Genomic DNA, 11,463 nt, shown 5'->3' with positions numbered 1-11,463 from the left:
GATAATGTCTTACACATCCAAAAATCTTAAGAGGAAAACCCTTTTCTTTGGTACTCATCATCTCTACCCGGAGTAATGTCTCCAAGGAAACACGGTATTATATGGGCAATACTTGTCATTTTGCTGTCAAGTCCGGGCATCCAGCTAGGGGCTGGTTCCTTCCTGGAAACTGAAAATCCTATTTGCTGGTATTTTCAGTCTTCAGATTAAAGTATGTATTTCTTAGAGACAATGGAAAGGGTGTCTGGCTAGCTGGCTAGCTAGTTACCATATATAGAGATTGCTATTGGGATTTTTTGAGCTTATTTTGTGGTGTTGTAGTTGGAACTTAAGGCTTCCCACATGGGGCAAATGGATGTAACTGGAAAAAATCATCCTAAGCAAGGTAACCCAGACACAGAACGACAAACAGTATATACTCACTCATAAGTGGGTATTAGATGTAAAGCAAAGGATAACTAGGCTACAATCCACAACCTCAGAGAAGCTAGGAAAAAAGGAGGATCCTAAGAGGGATCACCCCAGGAAGGGGAAATAGTTAAGATCTCCTGGGTCAACTGGGAGGGGAATAGAGGAGAGGGGATGGGCATATGAGGGCTTGGGATGGCTGAGGATTGGGAAATATGGCTTCATTGGAACAGAAGTCCATAAGCTCTGCTTATTTCCTCCAGGAAACCCCTTACCTATTCAGTCTCACCAAGTCCTTATGTCCCTCCCTAAAATGCAAACATAGATATACTACAACGCCACTGAATTGCTGAAGTGGACAGCATTATGGAAGGATGATCTTGCTATATGCCTTACCAAAGTACTCACAGCAAGAACTTCCTTCCCGGTTAACAATGTGAATGGATCCAAAAACATGCATATGCATGGTATCTGCAGTAGAGTCAAGACTTATTTTCTCAGAAGTCAGTAATGGGCTGAGGCTGGTGATCCAGGTAAATCAGTGCCATGAGAACAAACACCACTTTGCTTGCTCACCTCCAGACATTTATAACATTCATGTAGATGATAGGGATCCCTCATGCCATGTCTCAGTGTTGGGTATGGTTTGTAGATGAGTCTGAGAGTGTAACATAGGATATACATCAAGATGATGAATTAAGACCCTGATTAAAGGGCTGGAGAGGTGTTTCAGCTCAGAGTTACATGTTTCAGGGAGTTACAAGTGCCTGCTGCTTTTGAAGAGGACCTGAGTATGATTCATAACACCCAGTTCAAATGGCACAATTCTTGCCTCCACAGGTACCTGCTACATGTGTACCTGCACATATAGATACAAATACACACAACCATGAAAAAAAATCGCTGGTTAAAAAAAAAGCTTATGGTTGGGGAGGTCACAGCCTCTAGTGTGTATCCTGTTATTGTTAGCTAAATGAGCTGTACAATTGCCCTCTAAGTTTTAAAGTTTATTCTTGTAGACTTCGACTGCTCTTAACCTGGCTCAGAGAAGCTTCTTGGGTTGCACATGAATGCACACACATGCAAACGCCAGATTCACATGGGGATGTAACTCAATGATAGACAAAGTCCATAGCTACTGTGACCCACATAGCATGGATTTAAAAACCCTCACTGGGGTGGCAAGATGATGAATAAAGGAAAGATAGACACCCATGCAGAAAACCTGGGATCAGATGAATGTCTGCTACCATCGGAGGGTAAAAACTACTTCCAGCAACCCAGATCATCAGTGTGTGAATGAGGTATAGCACAAGGAGAGAGGCTGGCAGGTCTTGACAGGTGATCACTGTAGACAAGCAGTTTCAGGTTGTAAATGTGATGGTTAACATTCAATGTCTGAATTGCCATGCTTGACAGATAAACAAAAACATCCCCCTAATATGTAAGCTTGTAGCTTGTACAAGCTTTACCCTAGCGGCCCACTTCCCTTTTCCCCAGGACATTGAAGACTGCTCTTTAATTGCAAAATCTGCTGTTCTTGCAAGACAGTTAAGTCAGAAGGTTAACTGCTCTTTCTGCTTTTGTAACCAAGCTTGCTTACTCTGCAAAATACAACGTAACGTTGTGGTCTTTGCCTTTATAAGGCCTGGACTGATATGACTCAAGGCTGCATTTTGGGAGTGCTCTCAGGTGCAGTCCCGGAACCAATCAGCCCAGGTGCCAGTATTTAAATAAAAAGCCTCTTAAGATATTAAAACATGTTCATGGTGAGTCTGAGTGACCCCAGACTCATGAGAGTAAACATCCAGGAGGAAAGAGCTGCAGTTGGTAGTCTTCATACACACTTGTCACTCAGCTGCACTTTGACTCTTCAGGAAAGCTTTGCCACCTCTCTTTTGCCTCACCTGGGTGAGTAAGCCTTCACTAATCCTGTGGGGCTGAGACCCTGGAGTCCTGGACATGGCCTTGCCTTGGTCAGTAATACACATTGAGTCAGGCTTTTGCTCTCTCAGGGCTTCCTCCACTCCCTACACCTAGCTGTGCAAGGCCTTGGCTTGATCCTGGCTTGATCCCCCGTGCAGCCATCAAAACCTAAAGGCAGAACCCAGCATCCATGGGTGGGGGCTATAGAAATAGGAGCAGTCAAACAACTGCCCCGTGCAATTCCTGTTGTGTATCCTCTACTGTTGTCTAGCAATTTCTTCTTGGAGGGAATCACTTTAAGGGGCAGGGTGGTCTAAAAAGAGGTGAAACATCCCATCCTGTGGGGCAGGTCCTTAAGCTCAGGAAATATGCAAGCCAATGCTTCAGAAAGACTCTGAATCTGACCAGATATACTAGGGCCCTTCTTCTCCAAGCATGCACAAGTCATAAAGATGCTAAGAGACGCTCTCAGGCCAGACGAGACCAGCTGCCTGCCAGAGACTCTCCAACCTGTTGAACTTCCTGCAGGTTGTGCATCATGCTCCAGGTTGTCAGTTTTCTTGAGTTATCACCCACCCTGGGGTGGATTTTGGTGATGCAGATATCTGAGTCAATGCTGCTTCTGCAAAGTAACTCCAATAAATCTCATTGGTTCACCAAGTTGGATTTTTGTAGTATCCATGCTTTGATCTGTCTTTGGTTCCCTATCTAGTGGTGTATAGATCAAATCTACGCAGGAATGGTGTCACATATTACCCTATGATTTCTTTTCAATTTTGTGGGAACCCATTAGTAAACAGGACTTTACAAATGCTTTCACCTTTATTTCTCAATAAACCCGTGATATAAACATTTCACATGTAACATTGTTCAGTGACTTGTGTGGAATAAAGGATAAAGACATTTAGCCTAGCTACCAACAGATCAGAGAGGGTGACCAGAAGGCCTTCATCCACACCTTCAAGGCCCATTACTCATTTGGAGGGTAGAGACACTGGGTGGCCTCAAAAGATGAAATGAGGCAAAGAAGATCCCTTTCTCTTAGGATCTGATTGGTCGTTGTTAATGGTCAATTGTGGATGGCTCTTTTTCATTTCTTGGATCAGCTTCTGGATACTCGGGTCAGCGTCATCAAATTTCAACCTAGGTCACAACCAGGGGAGAAAAATGGTTGTTGCTTCAGTGACATTCATTTAAAATTCCCACATGCCTTAAATGTCTCATGGGTCACTTTAACACTATACTGCAAGGTAGAATTGCATATTGATATTTTAAATTTTACTTGAGTGCATGGTATATGCATATGTGTTGGTGGACTAAACTCCTGTGGCTGCATCGAGAGGCCAGAAGTTGTTATAGGGATGTCTTTCTCACTCAATTCTTTATCCTACTGTCCCCATCCAGATTTTATTTTGTGTTTGAATGTTTGGCCTGCATGTATTTACGTGCACTACATGTGTGCCTGGTGCCTGTGGGAGCTCAGAAGAGGCCACTGAATCCCTGGAATTGGAGTTACAGATGGTTGTGAGTCACCATATGGGTGCTGGAAATAAAACGTGGGTCCCCTGAAAGGGCAGCAAATGCTTTCAACTGCTGAGTCCTCTGTCCACCCCCGCCCCACCTATCTTGCCCGTTTTTTTTTTTTTTTTTTTTTGAGTCAGAATCTCTCACTGGCATCCTGAAATTCACCACTTTGATTAAACTGGCTGGTCAGTGAATCTTCCTGACTCCACCCCCAACTACTGGAGTTATAGACCTGTATGGCCTAGGGCTTTCATGTGGGTATTGGTGATTCAAACTAAGGTCCTCATGTTAGCACAGCAAGAGTTTTACACACTAAGTTAACTTCCTAGCCCCAGCATATTGGGTCTCATTAGCCTATGCTAGCCTCAAACTCACTCTGTAGCTGGGGATGGCCTTGTCTTTCTGATCTTCCTACCTCTATTTTCCAAGTTTACTGCCACGCCAGTTTTATGCAGTTCTGAGGATGAAATTCAAGGCACACACCAGGCAAGTACACTACCAACTGAATTACACACTCAGCCTGCATATTGATTTATTGGGGGAAAAGGTATCTATCTGTAGTGATAAAGACACTGCAGAGCCATGGATCCTTCAGTCATGACTGTACTGTCTTTTGAATCAGTGTCTCTGACTGAAACAGGAGCTCGTAGATTGGCTAGATTAAGCTGTTTAAGTGCTTGGGACCTGCCTGTCTCTGTGACCTCAGCTTTGGAGAGGCAAACACACACCTTCATGCCTGGCATATATGTGGGTTCTTAGGCGCCCATACTTGGATAGCAGCCACTTTACGAAGTAAGCTATCTCCCCAGCCACTTCTTTCCTTGGTGCTCTTTTGAAAGAGCACCTCAGGCTGTAGTCTAGGAGTGCTTGAAATTCAGAATGTAAGCCCAATTGTGGCAATCTCATCACAACCTCCCAAGATCCAGAAATCAGGGCTGAGCCATGACACCAGGTTCCCACTATGCTAGAGACACCATGTTAGACTTTCAGTTTACTCTCACTAATAAGACAAATGTCTAACAATTACAGCTTCTTGGTCTCCCATGCAGTATTGACTTCATTATCCAACCCCAGTTTACCCATCAGTGCAACAGAAAGGTTAAGGAGAAGGTTGTTAAGAATGACCACTGGATGTGGTGACCCACGCTTTTAATCCCAGTGCTCAGGAGGCAGAGGCAGGCAGATTTTTGGGTTTGAGACTAGCCTAGTCTACAAAGTGGGTTCCAGGACAGTTAGGGCTATACCGAGAAATCCTGTCTTGAAAAATTAAAAAGAAATATTTGGTGACCAAATGTCAACGGATAAAGCTGATTGCCAGATGTCAACAGTGAACCATTTAGTAGCACTGGGTGTCATGTCACTTCCACCAAAACCACCATGTAGGAAACAATATATATGAAATAGGAGATAGGACCACACCTGAGTGTTTGAAGGGGGCAAACGTTATGTTTCAAGTCTTCACAGAATGTCTTGACTGCATCAGCTCCCAAGTTGTTCTGAGATAGGTCGAGAGTGTTCAGGCTCTTGTTGTTTCTGAGAGTCTCAGAAAAGTCTTTGCAGTTGTTTGGAGTCATGGAGCATCCATACAGCCTTGCAGACAAAATACAAACCTTAACTCATTGTGTCTTACCCAGCACTGGATTCCTGTATTCTTCAGCAGTCACCTTCCAAGCAAGTTGTGCTTGTTGGTACAATAGTGGCAGGACAGTGTGGGGGGTACCAATAGCTTTCTGATTGGATTTGAGGCTGCTACAGATGAGGCATTTCTGGTAAACATGGTTGAAAGTTCCCTGGTGGGAAACCTGCTGTTAGTTCACTAAACAGTCATGTTGTCAAACCGTCCAAGAAATATTTATGTTTATAACTACAGATCTGTGTTGCTCTCAAGTTTAGTCAGAGTAGCTTCTTTTTACAGTGAGTATGGCTAACAAGGAAACTTATAACTGGTCTCAATGCTGAGAATAAATGAAGTGCTCAGCTGTGGAGGGTCATTTGCATCAACCTCTCTCTATTCAAGGCTTAGGAAACATCTTGTAAGAGGTAGATAGACTAAGAGCTGGAGCATGGAGAGGATCAACGTGAAAGACTGTCATCTGGACATTGCATGACTGTTGCACACATGAACTCACAGCAAACGTAGTGACCTGTACAAGACCTGTACAGATCAAGACAGTCAAAATTCCAGCATGGATGAGGGAGGGTCTCCAGAGACCCCATCCAATTGATGGAAAGAGAATCACTTTGGAGATGAAGACGTGGAAGGTTGCTGATGTCTCCACACTCATGTGCATATGATCAGTATTCACTGGACTAAGGGTGATAATTTAATAATAAAAAATAGTAATGATAATACTATTATAACAATAACAATAATAAAAGAGAACGTGAAGTTGGGAAGGAGATGGGTTAGGTCGTCTCAGGAAAGACTTGGGGGTAGTGGAAGGATGCATATGAACCAAATACATGGTATACATGTATGAGAATTTCATTGAATAAAAATATTATGTATTTAAGACATAGCTCATTAATTCAACCAATGCTATGATCATTATCCTGTATGACAGGCACACAGTTGCAAGCACTCAACAGTGAGCAACAAAAGCTTCTGCCCTCAGGGCAACAAAATAGTGTACTCTGTAGTATAACATTTACAAGGAAAGATTATGAGAGGAAAGAAGGGAGTATCTGGGGATGCCAGATCAAGGGCTGTGGATGGTATGAGAGAGTGAAGAGAAAGAATTGTAGCAGTTAGGGGCTAGAGAGATGGCTCAGAGGTTGGGAGCACTGACTGCTCTTCCAGACGTCCTGAGTTCAATTCTCAGCAACCACATGGTGGCTCACAACCATCTGTAATGAGATCTGGTGCCCTCTTCTGGCATGCAGTCATACATGCTGTATACATAATAAATAAATAAATCTTAAAAAAAAGAATTGCAACAGTTAGGATTAGCAGATCTCCAGGACAGGGAAAAGGCCTAATGTTGGCTTAGTGATACATGTGTGAAAACAGTATCCAACTGAGCATGTTGTACATGTGTATAATCACACACCATTTGGAAGGCCAAGACAGTAGGTTGGATAGATTGATGCAAGCCTAGGGTACACAGTGAGACCCCATAAAGCAAGCAGAGAAGTCAGGGCAGGTCAAGGTAACAAAGCAGAGCATAATAGAGCAAAATATATACATGATGTATACAAAGCATAGAATCAAGACAGGCAGCATCAGTGACCCAGAGAAGGCCGTAGAAGAGGAGGTCATAGGCAGAGGCCAGCCCACAGAAGATGCTCAGATCCCAGCCAGATTTTGCTTGGACCGAGACAGAAGCCACTGATGGTGGGATGATGTGAGTGATATAAAAATGACCATAAAAGTTATTCAACGGGACTGGAGTTTTAGCTCAGTTGGTAGAATGAACAAGGCTCCAAGTTTGATCACCAGTACCACATTAGACTGGGCATGGTGGTGTATGCCAGTGGTCCCTGCACTTCAGAGTATCAGAAGTTAAAAGTTATTTTCTGAAACATAGTGAATTTGAAGCCAGCTTGGGACACAGGTAGAGGAGGGCTGGTGAGATGGATTGGTGGATAAAGGTCAGGCCTGATGACCTGCATTTGACCCTTAGGATCCACAAGGTAGAAGGAGAGGACCAGTTCCCATTTGTTGTCCTTTGACCTTCACACTTGGGTTATGGCATGTTCTAGCTCCCTTCCCCACAAAATAGAGAAGTGTAGTTAAAAAAAATTAAAGTTTAAGAAGAATACCCACAGGAAATGAAGAGGTCAGAATGCAGCCTTGTGAAATCAACACAAGCTCCTAGATGTTGCTATGCTCGAATTCTAGATAACTGGAAGAGAGTGCCAAGGTTTCAGAATAGACTGGACTCTAAAAGAGGAATGGAGAGAGGATATCACACAAAGCGAGGAAATGATCTGTTCGGAGGGATAGTTTATACTGAAGAGTTTAGGTAGGGGAGAAAGATCAATTCCATTTTGGACAAAGACCTCAATGAACTCCAAGAAAGCAGGAAAATGGGTATGTTCAATACAGGAAAAAGCATTCCTCCATCTGGAGTTGTCAACTGTGCAGGAGACAGAGACAAGGTACCACAGAAATGATCAAGTGATGTGTGCATACGTGGGCATACACACAGTGTTACCTGTATAGGATACTAGCTCAGGCCATGGGCTAAGTTTAATCCATGATGTCGAATGGGCTCCACATAGCAAGCACTGAGCTCATGGCTTGGCAGGTGTTTAACAATGATAGTTTTTTTTTCTTTATCGTGATAGCCATGTTTATAGCAGACAGACATCTTATTTCCTAGAATGCATGAGTGAGATGATGCATAAAGGAGTTAGGGCTGACTGATGTGTAGCAGTTTCCTCAAAGATAAAACATCTTGTCTTAGAGGGAAGTTCATAAACACAGGATGTTAGCAAAGAGGTGAAGCAAGATGCTTTGAGAGGGGTGGTGAATGATTTCATCCTGAAGTTCCTTAAACTCAGAAATAAAGCTCAAAGCTTTAGGGAGCCCCTGGAACTGACAGATATGCTAGGCCCTCTCCCCTCCCTATGCATATATTAGCAGTAAGAGCTGCTAGAGACACCCTCAGACCTGCTGAGCTGCCTGGAAGAGACATCCTCCAACTTGTACCACCTATGCAGGTTTGTAGCACGCTTCAGGTCTCTAGCTTTCTTGAGCTTCTTCCCCTGCTAGGATGTGGCTGTTTTTGAGTCATTTCTGCTTCTGCAAATAACCCCTCACCTATATTCCTGTAACTGACCCCAATAAACCTGCTGGTTCACTGAGTTGGCCTTTGATGGTGTCCTCACTTTGGTCTGTTATCGGTTCCTTTCCTTTCATGATTAGACGATGGTTCCCATCTCCCCAGGAATAGTGACACACAGCAGATGGGTAAGTATTCGTTTCTGCTGGTATGCCAACAGGGTATTTTATGCAATCCAGGGCCACAGCTATGCTAGGCAAGCACTAACCACTGAGCTACACACCTATTCCCCAGAGGGCTGTCAACCACTGATGCCACCACTCTTCTGCCAGCAGGTTTGTGCCACAAATCACACAGTGGCTGCTGGTTCCCTCCCTATAATCCTGAAGATGACAATTCAGGGTTCTCACCAGCCTACATTGCAATCATGATGGACTCTTAGAAGTACTGATGCCTCCCCTACCTCCTGGGAATTTAGAGGCATTTCTTGGTTTCTGGGGAAGAGAGATAATATTTTCTTTAGTGATGCAACAACTAGTAAGGAGTTACTTACAGGAGCATGGGCATCTTATCTATGGCCAGCCCTGGTTAAACTCACCAGTATGGGGACACAGACAGACAGACAGACAGACAGACAGACACAGACACACACACACAGACACACACACACACACACACACACACACACACACACACTGGAAGTGGGCCGGGTGGTTTGGAGCCACCAAGATGTAGGCTTGGGGATGAAATGAGTTCTCTGCAAAAGCAGCAAGTAATCTTAACTGCCGAGTTATTATTTCTCCATCCCCTTGCCAGGTGATTAAAAAAATACTCAACTTGGGGTGGAGAGAGAGATCTGTGGTTAAGGCCCTTGCTGCTAAGCCTTATGTTCTGGATTTGAACTCAAGATCCCACATGGTGAGAAGAGAGAGAACCAACCCCTTCATGCTGTCCTTTTGATCTCTGTGTCCCAACCATAAGACACACAGACTAAAAATGTGATACAATACTCAACTGACTTGACTCAAGTTCTCTGTATTGCTCCTGAAGGCATCTGCTACACTTGAGAACTCCTTTGAGGTACAGATTACAGTTCAACAAGACATGACTCACCACAGACTTTTCAAGTTACTCTGGGGTTCCTTCAATGCTTCACACAGAAACCTTGTACCTGGGGTTCTGATACAATTCTGCCCCAGATCCAAGTGCTCTAGACTCAATGCCTGGCTGAGCATCTTTGAGAGATGGCAGCAGCCTTCGCTGGTGATGTTACAGGACCACAGTCTGGAAAACCACATGCACAGGGACAAAAATCAGGAACAAAGGAACCCATTAGTTCATTCTGGGATGATACCCTCAAACCACATCCTTCTACCTTGAGCCATGGTTTCAGTTAAGTGTAGAGTTATTGGAATAAGTGAGGACATTAGAATGAAATCATAAAGTGGGTTTCCATATGGGTTTGCAAAAAAAAATCCTTAGTGTTATTTACTGTCTTGATCCTCTTTTCTGTCCCACTTTCCCATTCCACTTCTATAGAGAGGTTGGAGAGCGAATATGATAAAAATACATTGTGTACATATATGAAATTCTCAAAAAAATAAGAAAATAAAATTAATTGGTATGAGAGGGAACCTCATGCCTGCTACTGTCAACCTAGGCAACTACCTGTGGCTAGTAGAGGGCAAAGACTCAAAGAAGAGAATCTATAACACTTCTTCATTAAATGGATACACAGTTTTCAACTGCCTTTTAAAGACTTATGCTCATAGGTAAATGCAGCTCTCATCCCTCAACAAAGAAAACATTAAAATTATAGAACCTCATGGATGAGGGCATATATCAGTGTTAAGTTCCTAGCAGGGTGCCTGTACCCATTAGGTGCTTAATGAATGCTGATAATTGTTATTTCATGGCTGTGTTTGGCTATCTCGGAGGGTAGTGACTTTTCTGTGGTGAATTTTTTTTTGTCAGATAGGGTCTCACTCTGTAGCTTAGGCTGTGATCCTCCTGCCTCTTGACTTCCAAATGCTGGTTTACAGGCATATGCCATCATGCCTGGATTGATGATAGTGCCTTCTAACATAATTAGGCTATAAATTCAAGATAGGGCTAGTTAGTAGGTAGGTTCCTCAAGGCTTTGGATCCCAGTGGTTGGGTATTTACACAGTGTATTGTTGGGGAGTTCTTTCCTTCCATCTATCTCTAACCATGAACTCAATATTTCATCACATTTAAGTAACCAAGTAGGCATCATGGCTGCTCATAGGTATAACAAAGATTAAAAATATAGGAAACTCTGACAACTCCCCTTCCTTCTCCCCTCCTCCCTCTCTTTCATGGTGTTGAAAATGGAACCCAGGACCTCGTACACAGATTGCATTATTTCTTTATTTTATTCTTTGGTCAACTTGACAGGAGCTAGAGTCATCTGGGAAGAAGATACCTCAACTGAGAAAGTGCCTCCACAAGACTGGCTTGTGGGCAAGTCTGGAGAGCATTTCCTTGTCTAACGGTTGATGTGGGAGGGCCCGGCCCACCCTAGGTGGTGTCCATCACGGGCATGTAGTCCTGGGCTGTATAAGAAAGCAAAGTGAGCAAGCCAGTGACAGCACCCTTCCATGGCCTCTACATCAGCTCCTGCCTCCAGGTCCTGCCTCCAGGTCCTGCCTCGACTCTACTTCATGATGGACTACAAAATGTAACAGGAAATGACCTGTCCTCCCCAGGTTGCTTTTTTGTCATGGCATGTATCACAGCAACAGGAAGCGAATGAGAACAAACTGTGCTGGCGGCTCACAATAGAGCCACTGTTTCAGTGCTGCTAGTGACCACTTGGTTATCCAGAATAGCAGGGTTGTCAATCTAAAACAATCTT

The 11,463-nt window shown here is 43.7% G+C and overlaps 1 protein-coding gene across 1 annotated transcript in view; it reads right to left on the bottom strand.

Annotated features, from left to right (window-relative positions):
- Positions 1-3,178: 3,178 nt before the first annotated feature.
- The window catches only part of LOC143271881 (NACHT, LRR and PYD domains-containing protein 2-like), a 54,849-nt gene continuing 46,564 nt past the window's right edge, over positions 3,179-11,463 (bottom strand). The window contains exons 10-12 of the mRNA XM_076564435.1: positions 9,699-9,869; positions 5,278-5,448; positions 3,179-3,477 (exon numbers count right to left, since the gene is read on the bottom strand). Of these exons, the coding sequence (XP_076420550.1) occupies positions 3,339-3,477; positions 5,278-5,448; positions 9,699-9,869 (481 nt within the window). The 3' untranslated portion in view covers positions 3,179-3,338. The remainder of the gene's footprint in view (positions 3,478-5,277; positions 5,449-9,698; positions 9,870-11,463) is intronic.

The sequence above is a fragment of the Peromyscus maniculatus genome, chromosome 1 (genome assembly GCF_049852395.1).
Source record: "Peromyscus maniculatus bairdii isolate BWxNUB_F1_BW_parent chromosome 1, HU_Pman_BW_mat_3.1, whole genome shotgun sequence".
Lineage (NCBI taxonomy): Eukaryota > Metazoa > Chordata > Mammalia > Rodentia > Cricetidae > Peromyscus > Peromyscus maniculatus.
Note: the sequence above shows the minus strand (reverse complement) of the source record. Positions and strands in the feature narration are given on the sequence as shown.